General features: G+C 40.1%; 3 protein-coding genes and 1 long non-coding RNA gene across 4 annotated transcripts; 2 read left to right on the top strand and 2 right to left on the bottom strand.

The window, feature by feature from the left end:
• Positions 1 to 222: 222 nt before the first annotated feature.
• LOC123660998 (serine/threonine-protein kinase WNK2-like) lies at positions 223 to 2,912 on the bottom strand. Its single transcript, XM_045596014.1, has 3 exons — positions 2,877 to 2,912; positions 1,001 to 2,552; positions 223 to 871 (listed from the first exon to the last, which is right to left on the bottom strand). The coding sequence occupies exons 1-3, from the start codon at positions 2,910 to 2,912 to the stop codon at positions 669 to 671; spliced, it is 1,791 nt and encodes a 596-aa protein (XP_045451970.1). The 3' UTR covers positions 223 to 668.
• A 7,236-nt stretch (positions 2,913 to 10,148) lies between these two features.
• LOC123660997 (zinc finger protein 256-like) lies at positions 10,149 to 12,983 on the top strand. Its single transcript, XM_045596013.1, has 4 exons — positions 10,149 to 10,591; positions 11,075 to 11,288; positions 11,943 to 12,070; positions 12,892 to 12,983. Exons 1-4 carry the CDS (start codon positions 10,324 to 10,326, stop codon positions 12,981 to 12,983), a joined length of 702 nt encoding a protein of 233 aa, XP_045451969.1. The 5' UTR covers positions 10,149 to 10,323.
• Positions 12,984 to 20,079: 7,096 nt separating this feature from the next.
• LOC123661108 lies at positions 20,080 to 21,139 on the top strand. The gene is made up of 2 exons (XR_006744296.1): positions 20,080 to 20,175; positions 21,011 to 21,139. It is a non-coding gene; the product is annotated as an uncharacterized LOC123661108 (long non-coding RNA).
• Positions 21,140 to 24,595: 3,456 nt separating this feature from the next.
• LOC123660996 (fibrous sheath CABYR-binding protein-like) lies at positions 24,596 to 26,683 on the bottom strand. Its single transcript, XM_045596011.1, has one exon. It carries the CDS (start codon positions 26,681 to 26,683, stop codon positions 24,596 to 24,598), a length of 2,088 nt encoding a protein of 695 aa, XP_045451967.1.
• Between the last annotated feature and the right edge of the window lie 621 nt (positions 26,684 to 27,304).

Raw genomic sequence — 27,304 nt, 5'->3', positions numbered from 1 at the left:
ATGAGTTATGCTAGCTTTAAAACCTAGAAAAAGTACTTTTATTTGTAAAAAAAAATATATCTGTGAACACCAATAATGAAGCAGTGAGGATGATTAATTTTTAACTTTGAGAGCTAAGTCCCCAGCTGTGGGACCTTCTCACATGTTGGACTGGTGCGGTGCATTTCATAAGTACAATATAACCTGAATTAAATATTGGTTTCATAATAAAAATAGTTCAAATATGTTACGTTCTTTTAATAATACATCGTGGTTTACAATAAATAAACTTAGTGCTATGTTAATAATACTCATATGTCGATAGCAATCAGGCAATTTTTACATAATACAAACTTCGCAACTAATATCTACAACTTAATAACTTAAACCCGATCATATTTACACACAAACTTTGGTCCCTACGACGTTAAATTTTATCTTTTACCTTTTTTAAGCTTATCACAATTCTATTAGACGAGGTAGCGACACCGCATAAATGCAGTCAGACAATCGCTTCAACACTTTGACGCTGACGCCGAAATAGATTCATTATCAAAGAAATTTGTTAACTTAGCATATACAACAATGCCAAATCAAAGACAGATTTAACATATCTATATAAAAGAAACCAAGTAATTATAGCCGTCAGCGATTAAATTAAGTTACTAACTATACAATTATAGGCGTAACTATTGGAAAGGGTCCAATGGCCTGTCGATGGGTGGCTGGAGACCTAGCGGTATGTGGTTGTGAAACTGCTGTTGCTCACTGTCATCAGAATTTCTACCCTCTGCGCCTTGTTGCGGCAGGCCGTACTCTTGACCTAGATGTGCTAAATTATGTCCAAAATCTTGTGCGTGTTGGGCATATTCTAGGCCATTTTGCGCAAAATCTTGTTGATGTTGGGAAAAATCATATCCATGATGGGCAAAATCCTGATTATGTTGAGCGAAATCCTGAGCATTTTGGCTGTAATCTTGTCCTTGTTGAGAGTACTCATTCGGATGTCCGTACTCCTGACCAAGCTGCTGGGGCACCCCATACTCTTGCGATGGCTGATGTTGATTATGCAGGTTTTGCTCATATTGTGCTTGTTCTATCTGTTGCTGAATATGGTGCTGAAGTTGATGTTGGTAATCGTAGTGTTCATTACCAGTATGATGCTCAAACACTTGAGTACCTTGTTCCTGGGTGAAGTGGTGACCTTGTTGGGGATAATGTCCCTCATGAGATGAAGCTAAGTCGTGAGACTGCGGTGCTACTGGTGACCAACCGTCGTGATCCAAAGGAACTGTGTGCTGTCCAACTTGCGTAGGATGTAAATGGAAACCAGGTTGAGGTTCTTGTGTCGTATGTAAATGGAAACCAGGTTGAGGTTCTTGTGTTGGATGTAAATGAAAATCGGGTTGTGGTAATGTTTCTTGTGTCGGGTGTAAATGGAATCCAGGCTGTGCTTCGGGTGATTGTTGTAAATGGAACCCTGGTTGTGGTAAAGCTTCTTGAGTAGGATGTAAATGGAACCCAGTTTGATGTAGAGTTTCTTCGGTAGGATGTAAGTGGAAACCTGGTTGAGGTAAGACATCAGGGCTTGGATGTAAATGAACACCAGGCTGTGGCACTACTTGAGTCGGATGTACCAATGTTGGAGTTTGTTCAACCACAACATTAGGTGTGTGCTGTTCTATAACACCGTGCTGACCTACTGCATGCTGGACTAAATTGTATGGATTAAATTGTGGTCGTGGGACTAGAAATTGTGAAATGGAATGTATACCTGAAGCGGAGGGTCCTACAGGAAAGAGCGGAGCTTGATAACTATTGATCAGAGGATATCTTGGGTACGTGGCAAATACAGAAGTTTGAACAGATCCACCAGGGCGAATAACGTAAGGGAAGGGCTGACTGAAGGGTAAAATTGGTGATGGTAAAACTGGAGCTCGTGCTAACGGTACAGCAGCAGCAGGAAGAAGAGGTTTCAAATGCAAATGATTTGGTGGCAAAATAGGTACCGGTGGAGCGGGTACTGGAAGTGCATGGGGTAGTGGCACTGGAACTGGTTGAGCGGTTGCGATAGTTGGTCGCGGAACTGGTGAAATGGGGGCCGCGGGTATTACCGGAGCTGTAGGTACTACAGGAGGAGCAGGAGCAATGTGTGTGATAGGAGTTGGAGGGATTATAGGCCTAGGCTCTACGTGATGATGATGATGATGGTAATGATGGTCAGGTTTTGCTAAGTACTTAGTGTGAGGAAATTTGAGTCCATAGTGCGGATGAGGTAAGCCAGGGACTCTGTGGCCTACAGGCACCGGAAAATGGGGAGGGTGAGGTATTGGTATCTTAACAGCCGCAACAGCAGCAGTTGGAGGGTAATTTACTACTAATGGTTTGAGTACTGAATGTGTCACATGAGGTATGTCATGGCCGAGTTTGAATGGCGGGATAGAAGATAAGATGCCACGCTTGTGATGTCTTCCTTTACTAGCTAATCTTCCCAGTAACTTCGCTTTAGTAGCTTTGATGTGAGCGACGTCTGCGGTCACTGCCCACACGCACACACAAAACAGCAACGTGATCTGAAACACATTCAATATATTCTTTCACTTTATTGTTTTAATTATATCTTATATCTACTTAATTTAATGAGTACTATATGACTTCTAACATACAAGGGCGGTTATAGACCATGTAGCGCCCGGGTGCAGCTAACACCGGGGTGCCCTGTTTAAGTAAGATAAAAGGGGTTCAACTCAAAACGTGTCAGTTAAATTAGTGTAAATATTACTTTGTATGATTAATATTAAAAATAAAACGTATTATAAAAATCTCAAGCAACGTTTCAAGTTTTCAGTCAACGAAGTTTATTTCCTGTTTTTTTTTTTATATTTGAATATCGGTACTTTGTAGCCTTGCATGCGGCTCTCGGTGCCCTGCATTTTGGGTAAAGTTGCCCCAACATACAACTTTATCAATAATCAACTTAAAACTATTTTAGGTACCAAGTTTTAGGAAAGTATTCTAATTCCGGTCACATTCTCAAGTTAACTTTAAAAAAAAGTCAAAGCAATAATAATAATATGGGCTAGTCATAAAAAAAAAAATATTTCTACTTGGTGAAACCAAATCAATCTTAAAAGCCCTTTTCAGCTTTCATGTACGAAGTAATATTTGACTCGTGCAAACACATTTTCACCAAAACACTACGTAGTCACTTATCACATTCACGATCACTGTATCCACTGCGTATCCTGGAATACTTACAACTGAAAACTTCATATCGCCCGGTCGCCTGATCGGCACGACTGTCGTTCAAAAACCAGACATACTTTCCTCCGCAACCCATACTTATAACTTACAATAAGATTAATTAGTATGTAGCCGACGTCCAAGTTTCACTCGATGTGTCCGGACGTATCATGTTGATTCCTTGTGACTTTCAATAGTTCCTAAACGAAGAATCGGAACTGTATGCCCGAATTTTTATGCAATAGAAATTATACTCTATTACATGCAACGAAAGTATAATTTCGTTAATTTGAATTTTCTAAAACGATCACGTAGGGCGCTGTCGTCATTCTTGTTACACGTTTGTGTGAACGCATACCAATCGATAAAGAAACGTAATCGAGAGAAAATTGTACCAGCCTGGACAGGGCCGCAGTCTTTGTTACATTTAAAATATTATTTTCCTTTATACTTAAATATACCGTGACTAAAGAGTGCACATAGTCTACATACCTACTATTAAACCCTCTATCAAGAATAAACATAAAAATTTAATATTTCAATTTTTTGTTTATTTTTTTAGTAAGTCATATTATTTTTATTATTTAGCAATCCTTCTATTTTAACACAGTGCGATTTTGAAAACATATAATGCACTTGACGATTTATTGTTTTTAAAACAGCACTGCGACATGTTTACATTTCAATAGTGTTTTCGATTCGCATTTTTAAATTACTTAAATTAACAAACTTTATATGTAGAATTCTTTTTTTAATCATTCCAATTCTAATTTAGAATCATAAAATAAGTATTTAAACTTAACTAACGTAGTGGCACCAATGGTCGACACTTTAAGGAGATAGTGGGCTTCTTTATAAAATTAAAGGTCATTTAGTCATCTTAAAACCAAAAGCAACGATTGAGTATGGTAAGGTATATTCTTGATATAATAATAGGATGTATTATTTTTATTAACTATACATAGAATAGAAAAAAAATCTAAAAATGGAAAAAGTGTATAAATCTCCAGTCCTCGACACCGAATCTCCAGTAATCGACACCCCAGTCATCGACAGTTACCAGTTACCGACTCCCAGTTATCGACTATTACGTATAATGTGTATATGCCAAATTGCTCCCTCCTTAGTGGGTCGTTAAAATAAAATTAACTGTTTAATAAGTATTCATTTATTGTCCACAGTACAGTGTCCATATTTTTCTTTCTGAAGTATATTAATCATACAAATACATAGATAAACTTTTCTAACTATAATAAAAAGGGCAATATAAGTAACAAACAATTTATTGTCAAAAAGTTTAAATTGTAATAATGAACAATAATGACTGTTTTATTCTTACTTAACTAATTATTAAATATTTATTAGTAATCAAATCACTCTTTCAGTTCGTAATCAAATATCTATTTGGAAACAATGTTTTCTAACCAGTTTCGTAATATTTATTAATTATTATAACTATATAACAATCAGTCATACCAAGTAATGACTAAACTACTTTGTAGTAATATAATTTCTGCAGTCTAACTTAACTTGTAGTAAATCAATAAAAAAACATAACAGGGATACATAACAGACGTAAATGAGATCTTTTTTCAATTTCTAAGTAGCTTTAACGCACATAGTCGTTAATATTTTAGTTAGCTTTTTTATTAATTATAAGAGATTATTTTATAAAGATTAACTACCCAAATACCTATTATATGAGATCTGTTTTAAAAGCCATACACATTTGGCAAATATTTATCCATTTCTGGAATTCTATAAAACCCTCTCTTGTTTAAACATATAGGTTCCTTTATCACTTCCATTATTTCCATGAGCTTATAGAAAATTTTATCGGGCGGGTTAGGCCATTTAAAAGAATTTCCAGTAGTCAATGTCAATGTACTTATTTCGTACTCGTTCTTTCTCACGCTTTCTATCTTACCAGGAAAATACTCCCCTTCATACTTAATTATTACGAAATTTCCTATCGAAATATTCCTGTTTTTATTTGGTTTAGTTACTTTTGAAGTTGCAATTTTTCTTAAGGGCAAATTCTCTATATCCGAGTCTATAATAGAATTACAGTCTATTTGATTCTTTGTTTTTGTTATTTTTCCTCTTTCTGGTTCTTTCTCTTCGTCATCTTCTAAATTATAACTAGTATCACTTTCAGCGTATGAAATCTCCATATCTGGCTCTTTTGAAGTCGAATCTTCTTGAACAGCTTTCTTAATCTTATTTTTATTGTTCTTTTCATTGGTTAACTGTTCTTTTAATTTCTTTTTTTCTATTCTTTGTCTAGCTCTTTCGTATTTTTCTTGCTGTTTCTTATTTTTCTCAGTTTCTTTTTTCTCGTTATATTCTTTCCAAGCTTTACTTGTTACTGTTGATGGAATTTTCTCTCGTTTAATTCTCTTCTTATTACTATCCATGCAATTTTCCGGCCAAAACAAACTCCTCTTAAAAGGAGATGGAACAATCACTCCCAAAACTTTTTCCATAGACTTTTGTGGTGTTGTGTACTGCGGTTCCATAGTACTATTGATAGGTTGTTGAGATAGGTTATTTCCTATTATTTCAGGGAAACTGGATAAAGATGAAGGATTCGATGGTAGAAGTGCTTGATCGAGTAATGTATTAACTGTGGAGTTATTACCAGGTTGTTGCCTTTGAGAATCTCCTGTTACTTCAGCTGATCCGATGGGTGAAGTAAGTTCCAGTATTAAAACAGGTTGGTTAGTAACAGTATCAGTCTTGGGGACATTGTTAGGTTGTTTCATTAAACGATCTTTAGATATTTTAGACAAATCGATGTAATTAGGACCAAATGGAAAAAGGCCCCCCGCTCGGAATCCGTTTTGGACACAATCTTTTGTTACATTTGTGAGAGCTTTTTGCAACACTGGGGCAAAGTTCTCTTTTCGAAGAACTTTGCCAAGGTTCTCCATTTTCCATTGCGTCACGGCTTTCTTCCAATGAGTTTTGAGTGGTCTGAATACAGACAAGTCCATCGGTTGTAGAATATGCGTAGAATTTGGGTATAAAGCAACGACTACAATACCGTTTTCGGAACAAAAATTTGATAAATGAAGCGTCAGGTGTGATTTGTGGCCATCCACAAAGAATAAGACCGGTTTTTCAATATTATACTCCTCTAACCAAGGATTGAAGACATTTGTTATATATTCATAGAACGTGCTGCTACACATCCACCCGCTCTCCGATTTACCTATTGCCCATTCATCGGGAACACTCATAGCGATAGTTGAAGGGATTCGTTCATAATTAAATATGATCATTGGAGGGGCTAGGTCTCCAGCTGCATTTCCAGTTATTAGGACAGTAAGATTGTCCTTTTCATCACCGCAGCTGCTATATGGGTGTTTATCTCCTTTTTTGGCGAGTACACGACCAGGTTTAGGTGACAAAAAGAACGCGGTCTCGTCTGCGTTGAATATTCTGTGTGGATCGCTTAAAATAGTTTTAAAGTTATTTTCATGCAAATAAGTTTCGATCTCAGTAAACCAAGTCCTGATGTTTTCTTCAGACACATTATCTCGAGCTCTTGACAAGTTGTCTGGCACTCTTTGTGTCAAGTTTGGATGTCTCTTTAAAAACAACTTAAACCACTTCTTGCTGGGCCTATTGTTTGTAAAAGGATTTGGTCTTTTTTGATCAATTATTATTTTTTGCACACTGTCTAGTAGCGAATCTTTTGTCAGCGGAATATGTCTCTCAGATAAGGCTAATATCCATTTTTCTAAAACATCTTCTTCCCCTTTAGTTAAAACTGTACTCGGCCCCATAGCACAACCCATTGTTGTTTTTCCCGAAATTTTATCATGGAGCGTTATCCTAGGTACTCCGAAACGTTTCGCAGCAAATGCAATCTTTTCGCCGCTTTTTACGGCTTTTACAGCTTTTTCTAACTGGTCGAGAGTATAATTTTTTCTCGGAGCCATCTGTAAGAACCAATCATCGACACACATGATTCTCCAATAATCAACACTTGTCGATTACTGGTCTCTCGACTTTGATTAATTTACTTCAAATATCTACCAAATGCGCAAAGTAAGACGAACGATATTTGCTTGTCAAATGAAAAAATTTTCAAAAAAATTACTATCGACTCGTGTCGGTTATTGGAAAAGTCAATTTGTGAAAACCAGTGATCGACATCAACATTTAAATAATATCAAAATAACTTTAAACTTTCGTTATAACAAAAATTGTTTCAATAGTTCAATAGTTCTTATAAGAACCCGTGAAAAACATAACATTCAAATGATTTACAACACATTAGTATAATTAACAAAAAACTGTACTCACTTCCTTAACGATTTCACTAAGAAATGTTGTAATTTTCACCGGTACTCCAGCCGCAAACAGTTGTCACACCACCATTTTCAAAAAAAAAGGCGGGTGTTTCTTAAATGTCAATGGGAGCCAATCAAAAGTGTGCTATTTATGGTACAGTGTTGCCATATTAAGAAATCGGTTTCCTACTCTTATTTTATTGAATCATAAAATAAAGTGTCGGTTATTGGTTCTTGTCGGTCATTGGTGCCACTACGGTAGTACTATTTGTTCAATATTGTTTTCAATTAAAACGGAAACTAGCTACGTCCCTGTCAGCGCAGGACATTACTATGCGCGCTCACGCGGTCTCTTACCAAATGTTCAAACATCACTTTCCTTGACTCTCGCTATCACTGCTAAAGTTATGTGAATCTTATTTGGATTAATGTTTCATTGTCGTGTAATCTTATTGTGTAATAATACAAAGATGCATAGTTTTAAACTTGTGTGTTATGTGGTAAAATAAAATAAAAAAACCACTTAAAAATAAATAATTGAAATGTTTTAATAATGTAGAATATTCTTTATACCTTCCGTGCATATCATAATACACTGCAATATATGATGATATCACATAACATACAATACAATAACAAGGTGTATAATGTTATATTATAAACTGTTTGTATCACTGAATTGTATCAATCTAATCTTTCTAATGCATTTAAAATTTTATGGAAATTCTTCAATTAAAAAAATAAACATTCACAAATATTGTTATGAATTTGTTTAGTATTCATTAATTTTTTAAAGTTCCAAGGTGGTAGTGGAACTGTATTATCGCCCGTGTAGTCGCCTCTTACGACACCCACGGAAAGAGAGGGAGTGGCTATATTCTTTACTGCCGTAACTACACAGCACCGATGGTGGGATAACCATCCAACTGCTGGCTTTGGAATACACAGCCTGAAGACGGGCAGCAACGTCTTCGGCGCAACAAGTCTAGCCCTGCGGTCACCAACCCGCCTGCCCAGCGTGGTGACTATGGATAACATACATGAGTTCACGCCATTTTTCTTGCGAACTTGTGGAGGCCTATGTTCAGTAGTAGACTGCTATAGGCTGAAGTGTGTGTGGGTGTGGGTGTGTGTGTGTGTGTGGGTGTGTGTGTGTGTGTGTGGGTGTGTGTGTGTGTGTGTGTGTGTGTGTGTGTGTGTGTGTCATTTATTTATTTTTTTATTTATTATATGCAATTATAGTTAAGTTTTAAGTATTACTTGGATCGCATTTATTGTGAAAGTCATGTACACTTAGACATGGGTAATTCAATGAATTTGTATGAGCTGCAGTTCAGCTCATAACCCATATGCTTGAACCGAAGCTGTGAACCGGCTCACAGTTCAGCTTAATCGTTTTTATCTTGGTAGTTTTAGTTATAAATTTACAGCTAACTTATGACTCTGTTCAAGCAAATGACTTATGTGGTGTACCTAAATTATAAATATGTAATAAGCAGCGTTTCGAAAGTAGCCAAATTATCACCGAAAGAAGAACTAGTCTAGATACAAAAAAAAAAAAATTGAAGAAATTATTTTTCTAGCATATAATTTAAATGACTGATTGAAATAAAAATAATAGTTTTACTTTAATTAGAGTTATGAAATTATATTTTTATGTAACTTTTAAGAGTACAAAAGTACAGAGTACATGTACACAACCCCACAGCTGCATGTTTTCACCATGCCGCCATTTAGCTGACACCTAACAGCGCCCGATTCGCCCACAACGCCCGTGGCGTTTTTTGCATTAGTGGCTGTGGAACGGCACTTTCAGCGGTCGTGGGCGTTGGCGTAGTGGGCCTTAGGTGGAATGCGTTCTGTGTACACTGATGAGTGATGATTTTAGGGTATGTTCCGATATGCACTGCGAGCACTGCACAGTGCTATCACTAGAAAAATTCGTTCCCTGATGGACTGCCAGTATACTGTCGCAGTACCCTAGAGAAATATATTTACGTCATAAATCGCTGCCATATTCTGCTGTGAGTACTGGCGTTTTCGAGGTAAGGTACTCGCTGTACTTTGATCACGTGATCAGTCAAAACCACTCGAGTGCCAACTGCCAAACGTCTTTTAAGCAATACTTCCAGTTATATCACAAAATTATAAAGTTCTGTAATTAGTTTAGATTAGTAAATAAAACAATGGAAGAATTTCAAAAATTAACCATATTCGTTGGTCTGTGTTAAAAAATGTTCAATATGAGCTGAAAGTTGCGCAGGAATTTTTTTAATCGTGCAAAGATAGATAAATTTGCCATGTATATATTAATTAAAAAAAAAAAACTCCTAAATTTTACACTATATAACCTCTGTATATTACCTTATATACAAAGTTAATATAAGTTGAGTTATGAAAAACATTCTTTTTAATGAAAAACTACTTACTTTTATTATATTATATATTCGATTTAAAATTAATAGTAATATAATATTTTTAATTTGATAGTATTCAAAAAACAGTTTTTTTTTTAATGAACTAGAAAACGGTTTAATAGGTACACTTATTTGAAATTTGAATGCTGCGTCAAAAAAATGCGACTAAAATCTACTCTATGATCACAGATTAGAAATATACATCAGTGACAGTGATGTGCCGGAATTTTCGCCGTATATTTATTTAATGGTTTACAAATTATACTTAATATGTATTTCCGAGACTTGTGAATGAAACAAAAACTACTTTTTTGATATTAAAAGATATATGAAAGTTTATCAACGAAGTCACAAAGGGAATTAGAATAAATAACTGTCCAATTATGGAAAGTGATTCTATAATTGATTGTAATATTTGCCGTATTTGTTTTCAAACCAGCAATAAAACAATATCCTTGTTTAGTGAAAAAGATGGCATGTCTCCTTATGAACAACTGATAAGTAATACAAAACTTAATATAGCAGTAAATGATGGGGGTCCCACTTGTATCTGTGACCAATGTAATCACGAATTGAACGTTTTGATACAGTTTTTAAAGAAATGTGAACGAGCTAACGACTTACTACAACAATATAAAGAGAAAAATATAGGTGTGTAACTTTAGAGCTTATAATAATATTGAAATATGTGCTAGAAGGACACAATAGCTAAATAGAAAAATGATTATATAAACGAGAAGGATATTCGGACACTAGCGCGACTCCAGCGCTAATTTAGCTTGACTAACACTACAGACTACAGTAGTACAGTTTGAAATCCATTGTGGTTCTGTTTCCATAATGTAATTGCTGAATACCCTCTAGTGTTCTTTAGAAGCTTGTGGCGTGGAGGAAGAGCAACCCCTGCCCGCTGTAACAAAACGTTTTTTGGTGACACAAGGGTGAAGGGACCTTCCGAAGCGCCGGAAACGTCACGGAACGAAATTATGCTGATGCACGGTCTAATTTTGAGGTCTATGGGTTTTTTTTAAGAAGTACCAGTCACGCTAAATTGCAGCTGGAGTCACGCTAGCGTCTGAATATCCTCAGCCTTAAATAAGTTTTTCAACTTAAGCTATATTCTATATATTACAGATGTACTTGATCATGGAGTTGAATGCAATGAAAATCAAGAAAAATTATTTGAAAATGACTGCATTGGGCTAGAAAATGCCTATAATAATAAAATAAATGAGAATTTGAAGGAAGAACTACCAAATACTAAAGAGAATGCTCACAGTCCAGTAAACCACACTTGTCAGTTTTGCTCTAAAACCTTTACCAGAAAATTTAACTTGAAATTACATGTGTAAGTAAAACCAATTTAAGTCTATAACTATATATAAATGTATGTACGAGCATAATTTCTTAATCCTTTTTTATGCGTAGTAATAGGAAAAGGGTGACTTCTTGTTCTTTATGTATTTGACATTGTATTGTGTTTTAAATAATTTCTGAATGTATTAAAATTATTATTATTTTTCTTTTTTTTTTTTGTTTGTTAATTAATTGTTTAATTTAATAGGTTGACTTTGCTTATTATTGACATTAATAAATTATTGACATGAATTCTATTTAATCGATTACTAAATATTGTATATTTGTGTGTATTTTGATATAATTATCCTATGTTTTATTATTTTCCTATGTTTAATTTTGGTTTTTTCTCTGTTTCTTAATTATGTTTGTATTCTGCTGTTTAATTGTATGGACTTTGTCTGAAATAAAATTATTATTATTATTATTATTATTATTATTATTATTATATTTTTAATTAACAGTACCTGTTGGGGCCAGTGCCCTGTGCCGTAATGGTTAGGGAAAACTGGTACCTGATGCTGGTTAATGAAATGGACTGTATTTCTTTGTATCGTATATTGTTGTTAAAAATATATAAAACTACATAAAAATAATTATCAATAATCTCTACAAATATATAATAAAATTCTAACTAATATTTCAGAATGAAACACCAAGGGCAGATTACACAAACTCGCAGGAAGATCACACGTCGGCCCTGCCCGGCTCCGGGCTGTAATAAGAGCTTCACATCCATAACTAACCTCAACACTCATATAAGGATTCACAATGGTAAGGATATATCAAAAAGATCTATGAAATTTGCTTTTGTGTTATCAGTTTATATTTGAGATGAAACGGATATCTAGTATCTATCCAGTATTTGGCCTATCCTTGAGGCTTGAATACTATTTAGCCTAATATCGAATTACTAGCGCCTATCCAGCCGCACTGGATGTAAATAATTGTGTTTGCACGCAAAAATAAGTGTTGAGTTACATCAACAAGTGACGCAAAATAGGCGCAAAATCGTCGAGTTGCGGAAATCAGCCCGTGTTAACCATACCATACCATACCATACATCAACAAGTAAATACAATGTAGCAAGAATAGTCAAATAAATATGTGTTATCAAAGATTACTCAAAAAGTAGTTATGAGATCTCGATCGAATTTAAAGGGTACTACAATACAGACATCAGTTTTGAATATTTAATGTACTTAGTTGGTATGCTTTTTAAGCGACTTCCAAAAAAGGAGAAGTTTCTTAATTTGATTTAATTTTTTAAAATGTATGTTACCTGAGAACTTTAGACTGGGTGGATCGATTTCGATGATTTTTGTTTTACGCGGAACTTTTGCGTGTCATGTGTTCCCATTTAAATTTAATTGAGATCTGACAATAGTTATATCTAATAATGTGTATTAATTAGTCTGTAAGGTCAAAGTACTACCCCAGTCGGTCTGCTCCATAGTTTAAGTAGGAAAATTCCTGCTGTGCCCTTTTCAAGCAACCACAATTATAGTTAATACAATATTTTAATTATTTTAAACTTGTAACAATATGACATCTAAGTAATGGTTTTAAACTAATTTTTTTAATGAATGTTACAGGTGAGAGACCATATGTGTGTACGGAGTGTGGAAAGACATTTCGAAGTTCGACAACACTCAACGATCACAAGAGGATACATACGGGTGAATAATATTTAAGTTTAAAGATTTGTGGCGACATCTATCGCGCGGCATACGAACTATAATAAGAACTGACGTATCCTACATCGCAATATCAAAATTATCAGAGCGATTGAGTATATATACAAGAACCCGACAACAACCGTCGGGGCAGTAGCCCACCAGACACAACATCCGTCTGGAGGATCCTCCCTTTGCAATGTAGGACAAGAAACTCAACTCCCTGTTCCTCATGCTTTCCAAATAGGTTTCTTTGTCATAAGAACAATACAACTTCACTTATAATGAGGAGATTCAGGAATAAATAAGTAAAAATAAATTACAAATGAGGTACAGAATATTTGCTTTTAGCTAATACAATTTTACTTCAATGAAGCTGGTTAAGTATTACATTTTTATATACAGTTTTATGACGTAGCATGTTAAATATGATTATTGAGTTTTCTTTTACAAAATTGATACGTATTGTATTGTATTGTAGTGGGCTCGGTTTTCCGCATTTAGACGCAAAAGTGGTCCATTATGCGTGAAAAGTGGGCCGACTAGTTCAGCCAGCCCAGCTCCTTCCAGAAGCTCAGAAGCCTCCTGGGGCGTTCACAGGCTTCTCGGAGCGTCCTTATTTCCTTAAGGATGGTAGCCCGGTGTGCGGCCACTCCCTCGCATTCCAGGATTACGTGGGCGGCTGTTTCTTCAGCAGCCAGACAGCCCCTGCAAAGAGGGCTGTCTGTTGCATTCATGATGAATAGTTGGTGATTGAGTGCCATGTGGCCGGTAATCGTGCCAACAACTATTCTGATGTCCAGGCGGTTGAGACTGAGCAGTCGGCACGCTAGGTGCGGTGATACTTCCGTGAGTACCAATTTAGACTGTCTACAGCCGGTCTGATTTGCCCAAAGGGCATTGTGATTTGCACGTGTACGTTGCCTTACCCACGAGCGCAGTTGTCCAAATGGTAGCGGCAATAAGATGGTTGGGCCGGCAACCGTTGTATTGGACCCCTGTCTTGCAAGCTCGTCGGCAGCATCGTTTCCGCGCGATCCACTATGTCCTTTTATCCACTGGAGGATTACCTCATTATGTGAGGCTAATACTTCCAGGGTTTGATGACATTCGTATATAAGACTAGAGTTAGTCGAATTGCTCTCTAGTGCTTTAAGTACGGCCATGCTGTCCGACAGAATACGGATATTGCAATCCGTAATGCCTTTTGACAGGACGGCGGTGGCTGCATGGGTTATCGCAACACACTCACATTGAAAGATGGAGCTGTGTTGGCCCAGTGTTAGTGATAAGTTGATATTGAGGTCTTGTGAGTACACTCCGGCACCGGTGCCAGACCCCATTTTGGAGCCATCTGTGTAGATGCGGACCTCGCGTATGCCGGATTGGTCTCTTTCAGCCTCAAACGGTTGTATATGGTACTTTCTTTCGAAAATATATTGTTTGGGAATCCTATCACAAGGAGCAGCAAGTAGTGGCTCATAGCTCACAAGGTTGCTCCAAAGTCTATTGTGTGGACCCTCCTGGTTGCACCACAAGCCCAAGTGTTTCAGCCTGATAGCTGACATAGCCGCCTCCTGTTGTATGAACAAGTCAAGCGGTGCCAGGTCAAGCATAACCTCAAGAGCTGCTGTGGGGGCGGTACGCATACAGCCAGTGATTGCAGAGCATGCTATTCTCTGAAACCGCTGGAGTTTGTTTTTAACGGTTGTAAGTTCTGTTCTCTGCCACCAGATTACCGCACCGTAGGTGATTATAGGCCTGACAATAGTTTTGTAAAGCCATAGAGTAATTTTAGGTGATATGCCCCAGCTTTTGCCGAGGAGCCTTTTGCATTGGCAGAGGATTATGCTGGCTTTGTTGATTTTTGAGTCTAAATGCCTGTTCCAAAGAAGCTTACTATCTAGGATTACTCCAAGATATTTGACCTCCTTGGTTAGGGCAAGACTGGTGCCAAATAATTTAGGGAGTTTAAGATTCCCTAAATTCCGTTTATTTGTGAACATCACAAGTTCCGTCTTTGCGGGGTTCACTGTTAGTTCGTGGTCCGTACACCACTGTTCAACGACTTTTAATGCGGCCCTCATTTGGTCGCAGACTGTCCTCTCAGATGGCCCACTGATGAGTACAGTTAAGTCGTCTGCATAGCCCACTGTGAGAAATCTGCGGTCGTTGAGCAAGGTGATCAGTTCGTCGATCACTATGTTCCACAGAAGTGGGGAAAGGACCCCCCCCTGCGGACACCCCCTCGCTACAACGCTTCTAGTTATTTCATTCACAGTGAATTGGATGGCCCTGTACTTCAGCATGCTGTCAATCCACCCGGCAATCGTGTTATTGACTCCATGCTTGGTCAGGGCACGGCTTATGCTGGTGAACTTAGTTTTATCAAAGGCCCCTTCAATATCAATAAAGGCGCCTAAGGTTGATATTTTGTGATGGAGATTGCCCTCTATATAGGATATAACCTTATGTAGGGCAGAGTCCGTTGATTTGCCCATTGAGTAGGCATGTTGGTTGGGATTCAGGGGTTGCTCAACCAAAGTTGTGCTCCTCAGCTCCCGATCTATTAGCCTTTCCAAAACTTTCAATAGAAAGGAGGTAAGGCTAATAGGTCTGAATGATTTTGGTTGTGAGTAGTCTCCTTTGCCGGGTTTAGGTATGAAGACTACCTTCACTTCCCTCCATAACTTTGGAGTGTAGCAATAGGCTAAACAACTCCTATATATGGAGACAAGGTGGTCGATAAGTTTCCTATCACTCCATCTTAGCAGACCTGGAAACACCTTATCCAGTCCTGCCGACTTGAATGGTAAGAAACTGTTGATGGCCCATATTACTTTGTCATGTGTGACAATTTTCTTGGCGGTGATCCAGTCCACCATTACAGGTGTCTTCTTTGGCTCTTCCTCCCATGCCGCAATTCTTTCGATTTGGCATCCTGGGAAGTGTGTAGTTATTAACAGTTCTGAGGTTTCCAGATCCGTTTTGGTGTATGTTCCATCCGGTTTTTTCAGGTTACCCAGGTTGTGCACCGTTTCGCTGCACAAAATATTCTTAACTCTGTTCGCCTGATTGTTCGTTTCTATGTTGGTACAAAAGCGCCTCCAGCACTCCTTCTTCCTTATTCTGATGCGCCTTTTGTAGTGATATTGGGCCTGCTTGTAGGCATCCCAGTGGTGTTCTAGACGAGTATTCTTTGCTCTGTTGAACAACTTCCTCACCCTGCGTCGTAGCTTTTCGAGCTCCGGTCCCCACCAGTGCCCTTTGCAAAACTGCCGCGCTCTAGGTGATGAAAGTGGGCATGTTTGTTCGAAGCTGGTGATTAGGCAGTCAGTTATCTGATTGATATGATTATCAATGTCCTCCGTGCCTTCATGGTTATCAGGTAGTTCGACACCTTTGAGTTTCTCCGCTGTCAGAAGCTCATACCTGCCGCGGTCCATCTTCCGAGGGTTACGGCGGGGTGTAGGTGACGTCAGCGTGACTTCTAGGTTGTATTTGATCCACCGGTGATCAGAGCACGACACGTCGTCAGACACATGCCAATCTGAAATATATTCGGACACATGCTCTGTCGCCAGAGTTAGATCAATGATGGTTTGGGATCTCGAAGTTACAAAGGTTGGTTCCGATCCTCTATTAATAACATTAAGCTTAGTTGCGAGTAAAAAAGAAACAAAATCCTCACCTCGCTGGTTGTTGTCCTTGCTGCCCCATAGCGCATGGTGCGCATTGGAGTCAGCGGATATGATGAGCTCCAGACCCTGGCGCTCGCAGTACTCAGCAAGCGCGGCCAGCTCCGGAGTGGGGATGTCAGCATCGCCCGGCAAGTAGGCGGATGCCATCACCACATCAGGCAGGCCCGAAGAGGGTTCCTTTTGGAGCCTAACGGTTGTAAGATCTCTGCTGCAGAACTCGGTTATTAAGGTGATGTTCACGTCCCTGTGTGCATAGATACAAGTGCGTGGGTGGTATACGTTATTATTTAGAAGTAACTTACCTCCAATGTTGTTTAGACCGCAGATTCTCCCGTTCCTGATCCACGGCTCCTGGATCAGGGCCACGGTCTTCGTTTTTCCCTCCAGCAATCTGCGTAGGTTAGCCGTCGCAGTCTGGATCACCCAGATCACCCAGATCAAATTGGGGATCCACTTCAGACGAGCCGGTGTCGACGACAGGCTCCTTACTGGAGCCCGGCTGTCCCTCCACCACATTGTTATTCGCACTGCCTAGGTCACTAGGGACCTTCTCGTCCGCACCGAGATTCGGCAGTGCAGTAGTGCGGTCATCGTGGAAGCGAGCGTAGATATTACCAAACTTGTAGTAAATTCTACGCTCGCCTTCCCTCAGCTTTTCCGCGTCATCCTCCGGGATGCCAAGGAGAAGATACATCGTCGCCTTCTCCTCCGTTGGCACCGCATTGTAAAGCGCCCAGTTGGAGACGCGGAACTGCGGGTTCTGGCACATGATCCGCAGGCGGATCTTATCCAGAGTATCCTCCGGTTCCACCTGCGGGATCAACAGCCCTACTTTGACGCGCCGCGGGATCTCGGACTGCTTTCTTACATCCAGTCTGGTTCCCGCGCGTGGTGACGAAATCCTCCCTATGGAGCGGCGAAGCCATTGAAGGGCGAAATCGTCCCTGCACCACATCTTAAGGGTGCCCTCACTATGGAAGGCTTTCCCCCTAAACTGCGGTGCAGCGACGGGTGTTGCGGAAGTGGTGGGCGAGAATATTTCCTCGTCCATCACCCCCTGCAACTGCCTCTCAATTGCCTCAGCCTGCTCTTTGGAGAGGTCGTGGTAGGGTTCCATCATAATCGCGACGCAGTAGTCGTTAGACTTTAACGCGTCAGCGTATTTGATGGAGCCGATGGTATGGGTAGGCTTGCGACGCTTGCCACTACCCTGGGGGGTGAAGGAGTCGTCCGGTCGGTCCCGCTTCGCGGGTTTCGACCGACTTGGATGCTCCCCGTGGCTCACCTTCGTCGCGTTCTTGTTTCGGCGTCTGGCTCGTTTGGTTTTGGAGGCGCAGGCAGCAGCAGTTGCCACAACCTCCGAGGGTGCCCCCACAGGTGCAGCTGACCCGGCTTCGCCAGGGACCAGCGCAACACTGACAGGGGCAGCGTGGGTCCTTTCGTTCCCTTCGGCAGCTTCAAGCGGCCTACTCCCGTCATCAGTCGGGCGTCGCGTTCGCCGCGCCTCCGCACGGACTACAGCCCGCTTCCCCTTGCGAGCCGACACCTGGTCACGTTTTTTGACCTCTCTTCTCTTAACAGTCACCAAGTTCCAGCAAGACTCGTCCTGCCAGGGTTGGGTGGCTGTCGGCATTGCTGCCTTCAGAGAAGTGAGGTCAATAGTACTAGTACTAGCCTCACTCAGGTGCTGCACCTGAGGTGCAGCCAGTAGCTGGGTTGGCGCAGCACTCAGGTTGTGAGCCCGAGGTGCAGCCGGTTCGATTGTTGGCGCAACACTCAGGTTATGAGCCTGAGGTGCAGCCGGTTGGTTGGTGGTAGGCGCTCCAGCAGGGTTGTTCGCCCCGGGTGCGGCCTTGGTGTTGTGTTTTTTGTTTTTATTTTTATTATTAGCCATAAGTGGTAGTATAAAGTTCATCCTGAGAGTGCTTCCACCCTCCTTGGAGCCCTCAAGTGGGGACGCTGTTAGCGCCAGAAGTCACCTCAGGATATAGAGCCCCACCCCGCTAGGAAGCAGGCCGAGCTGGGCGAGATGATCTTCACCGTCCCACCCGTCGTCCACCCCCGACGGGACAGAGCTCTCGCCTGACGGCCCTCTGACGGGACGTCGCAGCCGATTGACCGAAGGTGGCTAGCCTCCGGCCTCCCGTGTCAGGAGAAATCCAGACCAAAGTGGAGTGTTGCCTTGGAGACGTACAACAGCCGACGCTCTTTCGGCTCAGCCACCAGGATTCCTTCATCCCCCCTTACGGGTCCCCGCGCACGGCACAAACACGCGGGTGGTCAATTGGGGCCAACCCTCGCTTATTGTTGCGACGGAAGGTCCGCAGGAACTTGACCACACCATCCCTGCAGAAGTGTTATGTTAAAACCTTGTTGTGAGTGTCTATTGTGTGTAGAAGGTGTATGGGTGCATGTTTAGTATGTACGCACTTGCGCGTGTGGGGGCCTGTGGGAGTGTACCTGTGTAGTGTAAATGTGGTGTTCTAGGTGAGTATATTATGTGTGTGTAAGTGTGTTACGGGAGTGCCCGCGCCGGCACTGCCCAAGGTTGCTAGCGCAGGCACTCTCGACTTGTTATTCATTTAGCACCACCCAGGGGGCACGTGTAGGGGCAAGTGGTTAGGTAGTACCTACGGACGCGAATAACTTTACCCCCCACACAAAATTGATACATTATCGCATGTTGCATTATCTTTCCTTTACGTCCGTAGATTACGTGCGTCTCTGTCAACACATACACAGTTAAATAAAAATGTACTTTGAAAAAACCGCATCAGTGCAAGTTACGTTCGTTTCCTTGCTTTTTTGTTTTCTCCTAAGTTGTAGAATAATTTTCCTTCTAGTGTGGTGACAAAAGTTTGTTGTTTATCTTTTGTGAGTATACCAATGTCCTTCCCAACCCCCTGCGGTCACCAACCCGCCTGCCCAGCGTGGTGACAATGGCCAACACATGACTTCATGACATTTTTGGCGCGAATCTGTGGAGGCCTATGTTCAGCAGTGGACTGTAATAGACTAAAATGACGATTGTGATAGTACTAGTTGTACAAGTATGTTGTATATATAGTGTATGAATATTGTTAATTTGCAAACCATTTTTCAAGTAAAACTTTTATTCTACCACCACAAAAATTTTCGTTCATCTATCGCATGTCGCACGTGTTTGTAAATTCACTAAAGTTTCACTCGCGTCGTGGTTTCATAAAACCACAATTATTTTTTTATTCAAGTTAACTTTGAAAATGTATATGTAGGTATAATGCAGTGAACATGCACTGCCTGTGCAGGAGTGAAGCCGTACATGTGCCCGACGTGCGGCAAGCGCTTCACGACCAACAAGCTGGCGGCGCACATGCGCACGCACGCCGCCCGCCCCCGCCCCCGCGCCCGCCCGCCCGCCCCCGCGCGCCCGCCCGCCCCCGCGCGCGCCTGCCGCCTGTGCGCCGCGCGCTACTCGCACGGCCAGTCGCTCAACAAGCACCTGCGCACGAGGCACGGCCTGGTGAGGGCAGTGGAGTGTGGAGTGTGGAGTGTGGAGTGCGGAGTGTGGAGTGCGGAGTGCGAAGTGCGAAGTGCGAAGTGCGGAGTGCGGAGCTGTGTATGTGGATGTAACGGCGCAATTTCAATCGACGTCGGCTATTCTCTAGACGATCGGTTTCTAATTTATGGGGTTTTGGTTTTTGGGCTTAAATGGGTGGAATTGGGTGAAGTGAGTTATCCTCTGGTAGCACTATTATCGTGTGAACCCAGTGGTTGCGAAGATATCGTGGTTAAAGTTTTGAGGTTAGATTTTTGTTATTTAGAGTTATTACAATATCTTAGAGCTCCGCGTCTGACTCCACCTTAGCTCCGGTGCTGCGGGAAGTGGACTCATGGTCCGTTCCGCAACTTTCACATGTTATTTTCGAACAGAAGTACGTAAAAACGATCTCGACTGCAAGATCAACAAACGATGCAAACTGACGTTTAACGACTGACAAATAGACACTTAAACAAAATAACGCGTAGTTGTGCTGCGGGAAGTGTTTAAAAGTGTCTATTTGTCAGTCGTTAAAGGTCAGTTCGTATCGTATTTTCATCTTGCAGTAAAGATCGTTTTTACGTAAATTTGTTGGAAAATAACGCGTGATGGTCGCAGAACAGAGCATGAGTACATTTACCGCAGCACCAGAATTAAGGTAGAGTCAGAAATAACAAAAATTTAACCTCCGATAAAAAATCTACCTGTATTGTACATTATAGCCAAACATCTTAACCTTAGCGTATTAATATATATGATAAAAAATGGTATTTATTACAAGAATGAAAAGTTTTTATAACAGCATATTTTTTTGCAGAAGACTTCGTCAACAAATGCGGACCAGCAGGTGGAGTTTACGTAGAAGTGTTTTCAAGAAAGTTTTAAAATTATTTGAAACTGTAATTATCTAGTCGCGTACCAAATAAATATAAACTTTATTAACATTTTATATTTGTTTTGTGTTTGTTTTATTTGAATTCAACGGTTCTTACTACTTGCACTATTACTATAAAACGGTTTGACAGTGTTTTAAGTACTGAAATTTTGAAGCCAATTTTTAATTTAGTAGTATTTACACTCAACGGTCCCCAGTAGGATTTTATCTTGTGTCGGGGGTCCAGAAACACACATAAACGCTCAGACCACGACAAACATCTATATGGCCAATACAAAGCCAGTGCCAGTGCTGTGACTGCTGCGCCAACGCGTCGTCATTTGTAGACATATTTTACCAGGTTGAATGCCGGAATCCCCGCGCGGAGTTGGCGGGAAATCCCTTACAGTGCCGCCGACTCCGCGCGGGGATGTCTAGACGTTACGTTTCTAAGCCTCAGTGGAAAATACTGTATACTTATACTGTATACATATGTATACTATATGCTTTGTAACATTGTTTTTACTTTTTTTATTTATATAGGTGCACACTAAAAAAAAAAAAAAAAACAGTCGCTGGCATCGCGGATATTTTTTTTGTATGAAGCTAAATTCCGGCAATGAACCTGTTACATGTAATAATTTTTATGAGTTTTTCAGACTGTCGAGTATTTTTCTTTGTAATGACTTATGACGTCACACATTTTATTTCTATACATAAATGATACTCTATTTGCTATTAACAAAAATTGAAAGACTTAAAACAGAACGTAGATTACAGACCTGTCACTTCTTAAAATGTTTTAAAACTATCCAAAAACTTTATATTTAGTTATTTGTCATAATTTGGTATTTCAATCCGGCGGACAGTAAGATTTGTAAAAAAAAATAAAAAAAAAATTGGAAACTTCATAAATTTGTATCAGAAACTTTGTGCGTGGATAACTTCAACTTTCTTTACGTTAGTTTTAAAGGTTTATGTTTTCACAAAAGTAATGATTTCGTTGAAGATATTCATAGCTGTACCAAGCCTAAAATTTCCGTAGATACATAGAGAAACTAAGCAAAAAATTAAAAAACGAGTGTGCTTTAGACACGACTGAAGTAAAACTTCTTTAACTACATCTAACTTATATCTCAACTTCCGTTCGACTCGCCCGATCACACTTTTCGTAACGCTCTCGTCACCAGCCTACTCCCCAAAAAAGTATTATATTTTTAATCTCCAAAAAAAACCCCATTGAACTGATACTATACTCTAAAAAGTATAAAACATAATAAAACAACTTTTTTGGATTGAGTCCTCCCGTGACCATGGTCGCTGTAAAGTATCCGAAACGTCGGGCATCTAAAAACGCGATAAAATCCCAAAAAGTTGTTTGATTATAATGAGTATAAAACATTAACAAATAGAAAACAGTAAGCAATAGTATGGAACACACAAGATCAACTTACTCTTGGCCGGATTCCTTTTTTTAACCGACTTCCAAAAAAGGAGGAAGTTCTCAAGAACTTTTGCCCGCGTGGACCGATTTCGACAAATTTTGTTTTAATCGAAAGGTGGTGTGTGCCAATTGGTCCCATTTAAATTTATTTGAGATCTAACAACTACTTTTCGAGTTATATCTAATAATGTGTTTTTACTTGACGCTTTTTTCGTTGACCTACGTTGTATTATACCGCATAACTTTCTACTGGATGTACCCATTTTGATAATTCTTTTTTTGTTGGAAAGGGGATATCCCTAGTTTGGTACCGTGATAAGGAAACTAGGATCTGATGATGAGATCCCAGAGGAATCGAGGGAAACTCTCGAAAATCCCTAATAACTTTTTACTGGGTGTACCGATTTTGATAATTTTTTATTTAATCGAAAGCTGATGTTTATCGTGTGGTCACATATAAATTTCATCGAGATCTGATAACTACTTTTTGAGTAATCTTTAATAACGCGTAGTTGCTTGACTATTTTTTCGTCAATCTACGTTGTATTACTTGTCGATGTAATTGAAGTCGGTTTTTTTTTTCGTTTGCGAGCAAACACAATTATTTCTCATACCTTTTTTGTGTACAATAACTTGAGCAAAAAGTTATTATACCTAATGAGGTTGGCGAAAATTCGCGCGGTCAAGGTCTGTCTCTAATCGATGGCCACTCTTTGTATTTACTTGATAGAGTAATCAATCTTATTGAAGAAGAAATAAAGCATAAAATGAAATGTAAAATAGTTTTAGCGCAAAACGTGTGACCTAGACTAACGTGAGGTCATGTAGTAAGTCACAGGGCAATGACATAGTAATTTAAATGTGCACGTGCGTTATATACATATTTTTAGTAATATGTTTTTTTGTATATTATAAAAATGAAATGGTAATAAATAATTATTGAAAAGTAAATAATAGTAGTAATAAAGTTTTAACACTAGACTTAGACAAGTTACCTACTTGTCTCTTTGTTTTTTTTTTTAATGTTTTATTTGAAATATTACTTTTAACTAATTTGCATTAAATTAAGACATTTGACTTATTTTATATAGGTACAAATAAAATTATTAAATGCGAATTGTTAATACTAAATGTTTGCCTTTTGTACTTATATTTTTCAAACGGATTGAGTAAAGAAGCTAATTGTTAAATCTGTCGCTCTGTAGGTTACATAACTTGGCAGTAATTGACAAAGTTTGTGCTTAATTGAAAACTATAGAAAAATGAAATTGTGATAGATCCAACCTGGCGCTTAGAACAAGGCTTTTTCGACATAAGTCTGCTACTATCTTACAAATAAAAATGTTTAATAGTACATAATGAAGAAATTTTCATTTCGTAGGATATATGATATTTTGCGACACTAAATTTAAATTAAGATTGATTGTTATTGACTTATTGTATACACAGTTGCAGCACGTTTAGTAATATTGACCATTTGCTGTAAGTTGTTTATTTTTATTTTATGATGTTGAACAATCTGTTTGAATTGTTTGACAACGATTTAATGAGTTTGTGGTCGACTTCCTTTCATATTCGACAGTTTGTAATTAATATAAAAGTGGTACGGATCGCACCTCTCTTGCTGAATAAGTAATTCTTTACTCCTCGACGAAATGGGTCGCGGTGCAACGACCTGCAATCGATTCGTTTTCTATTTCATCTCGCGGACCTTCACCCACAAAGCTGTCTGACGTATTTGTCGCCTTGAGGAAATCGAATTTCACGCCCCAGCGATCGATTCGATGCTACCACAATACTAATAATGAAATAGATTTGACGAAACAATTTATTAAGAAACTTATACTTAAATATACAATTCGTTTACGTTAAATATAAAAATATTAAGATATTAAAAGTTAGAATACAAGCTTACAGACTTAACTAGAACATCACAGGTCGCTTTATCGGTTCCGATGAGCGATACAATCCAGGAACTCTGAGTAACGGAGACCGAGTCTCGTATTTCGAAAGGTTACGGGCGATACCCGTAATGAAATAAATAACTATAATTATGGCGTATGCTAGCGGGTGATGCTAGCGAGTCAGGCTTTGCCGATCTTTGAGGTTTTCTTTTTGACAGTTGAAACGAGTGGCCGAGGGTCGTCGACTTGAACGTTATGGGCACGTACGTAATTGTTCTGGTAGTTTGTTTCTCGCACTCGTGCGTTGGGACTCAACTTGTCTGTTCTCTCGGTTTCGTCATCGCTACGCTCGTTTTCACCGGTTCGTTCATTCTCTCCCGTACGCTCGTCTTCCTTGTAAGAGCGTTCGCTTTCGTCAGACCTTTCAGACTCATCCGCCCTTTCTTTATCGTCCACGCGTTCCTTGTCATAATTTTTCGAAGTGCTTTTTATTCTTTCTGGGTCATCGCGAAGTCTTTCGTGATCATCCAAGAAATGACCTTCTTCGCCTTCTCCTTCCTCTAACCTAGCCAAGTCTGCGTCCTTAGTTGGCGGTGGAATCGTTAATCCACGGAAATATTGCTCCTCTTCGGATATCGGAAGTTTCTTGCCGTAGTAGTCATAGTCTCCGGCGGCGTAAGGCTCGTCTGTCGATCTTGTTCTTCTCGTTTTCTTACGACGGCGCTTGCGCTTCGGCTTCTCTGTCTGAGGGTCTGTGTCACTGTTTTCTGTCTCGGAGTCAGAGAAGTCCTGCTCACCTGATTCTTGGACTGCTTCAGCATCTTCCTCTTCATCGCGATCTGGTTGCTCCGGGTGCTTTCGATGGAGTTTCTTTGGTCGTTTTTCTTTATATATGGGTGGTACACGAACAGTAACTGTATCAATCTGATTTGGATTATGTTCAGTGGGTGGTAGTACACGTGGTTTCAGTCGTCGACGAGGGTCTTGAGTCGTCGTCGTCACTTCATCTTCGTCTTCTCCCTCGGGTATTGGTAAGGGAATGCGATTAGAGTTTGGTTTAACTTTTTGAAGATTCTGAAGTTTTTGTTCTTTACTTTGGTCACGAAATTGGTTGACCAAATCACGATCACCAAAATGGACATTTCGATAATCGTTTGCTGGACGTTTCCTTTTGGGCTTCTTTTGTTTCTGTTCCCAGAATCGATCGACTGCATTACCGAATTCTTGCACAGCTTTAGCGCGATCCCGAGATTCTTCTACATACTCATATTCATCGTCCTGATTCTGTTCTGGTTGCTCTTCGTCGTCATAGACCAAATAATCATCGTCAGCTTGGTTCCGATTTAAATTTCGAGCATCGACTGCGTGAACCTTTTGAGCTACTCCATTTTGGACGACAAATGCATCTAAGTAGACCCGCGGCGAGCGTGGTGGTTCCAAAGGTAGTTGTGCTGCTCGGGGTTGAATCGCTAATGGTCTAATTTGTTCCTGTTCTACATATTCCTCTTCTTCAGCAGCTGGAGCAGGAGCAGGTGTCGCTGGAGCTCTATTAAAATTAAAATTTAAACGCAAGTTAGACGTAATAGTCTCAAGATTAGAGTCTGCCTTTGGTGGAGGCGGAGGTGGCGGCGGAGGAGCACAAGGCGACGGAGTTGTCGGGTTAGCGCGCGGTGTTGCACAGGGTGGTGGCGGAGGTGGCGGAGGTGGCCTTGGTTTCGGGGTAGGCTTGGGTTTGGGCCTTGGATTGGCTCTCGGTCTTGGACACGGAGGCTGAGTTGGTTTAGGCGGAGGTGGCGGAGGTGCCTGGGCTCTGCAGGGTGGAGGTGCCGCAGCTCGAGGAGCCCCACAGGGGGGTGCCGCGGGTGCTGGTGCAGGCGCAGGAGCTGGCGCTGCTGCTAGAACCGAATATACACCATCAGGTAGAGCTTGAACTGGCGTATCTATACCCGGTACCGGCGCGAGTGGCGGCGGGAACGCAACCTGAGGAGGTTTTCTGGCTACACTGTATCCAAGAACATCAGCTAAACCCCTAAACACGACGTCTCCAAAGGTACGTTTCTTGCGCACAATCGGTTCGTGATCACCATCTGATTCGGAGACGGTGTCGTTTGCTAGAGCGATATCGTTGACTTCCGCGATAGTTTCCTTCGCGTTGTCCGCGATGACGAGTGTTTGGTTGGCGGTGTCGGCGATTACGAAGACATCGGCGCTGGTCGCGAGTCCCGCGACCGCGAATAGCGGTAGCAGAAACGGCAACGCGCGCGGCATAGCGCGGGCTAGTGTCGCGCGGGACGGCGAGCGCGCACTTTTGTCGCGCCAGGGGTTGCCCAAGTCCGTCACGCACCACTAAACGTACCCTACCTCTTTCGTATTCGTTATACTCATAATCAATCTTTTAATAAAAAATAAAATAAAATAAATTTTTAAACATAGAACGTATAATATCATAATATCATTAAATCAACGTACACAATAAATCGAATCAATTTCGTGTTGTAACTGTTAATTATAATATTACTTCACAAAGCTGAAGTTTATTGTTTCCTCAAAATGCGTAATGCGTAACGCGAGCGAGATGAAGGTCAATGAAAATCATTCTGACTCAAAATAAAACTCAAAACTATCTTTTTTTCGAAGAACTAGACACAGAACCATCAAATGTGGACATCAATAGATTTAGTCATAAAATGTTTTCAAAAATTTAGATTAAACTTTTGCTTAATGCAAATGGGAGAAAACTTAATGTTTTAAAATTAACCAATTTTTTAAAGAATACTTCTTAAATCTACAACTTATTAATAAATAAATTAAATTATATGTTACAAATAATATTTATTGTAAAATCTCATATAATTGTATCGGATACTATTTTTTTTACGCTAGTGTCAG

Source organism: Melitaea cinxia, chromosome 16 (assembly GCF_905220565.1).
Source record: "Melitaea cinxia chromosome 16, ilMelCinx1.1, whole genome shotgun sequence".
Lineage (NCBI taxonomy): Eukaryota > Metazoa > Arthropoda > Insecta > Lepidoptera > Nymphalidae > Melitaea > Melitaea cinxia.
The sequence above is the reverse complement of the archived record's forward strand: the minus strand, read 5'-3'. Positions and strand labels throughout refer to the sequence as shown.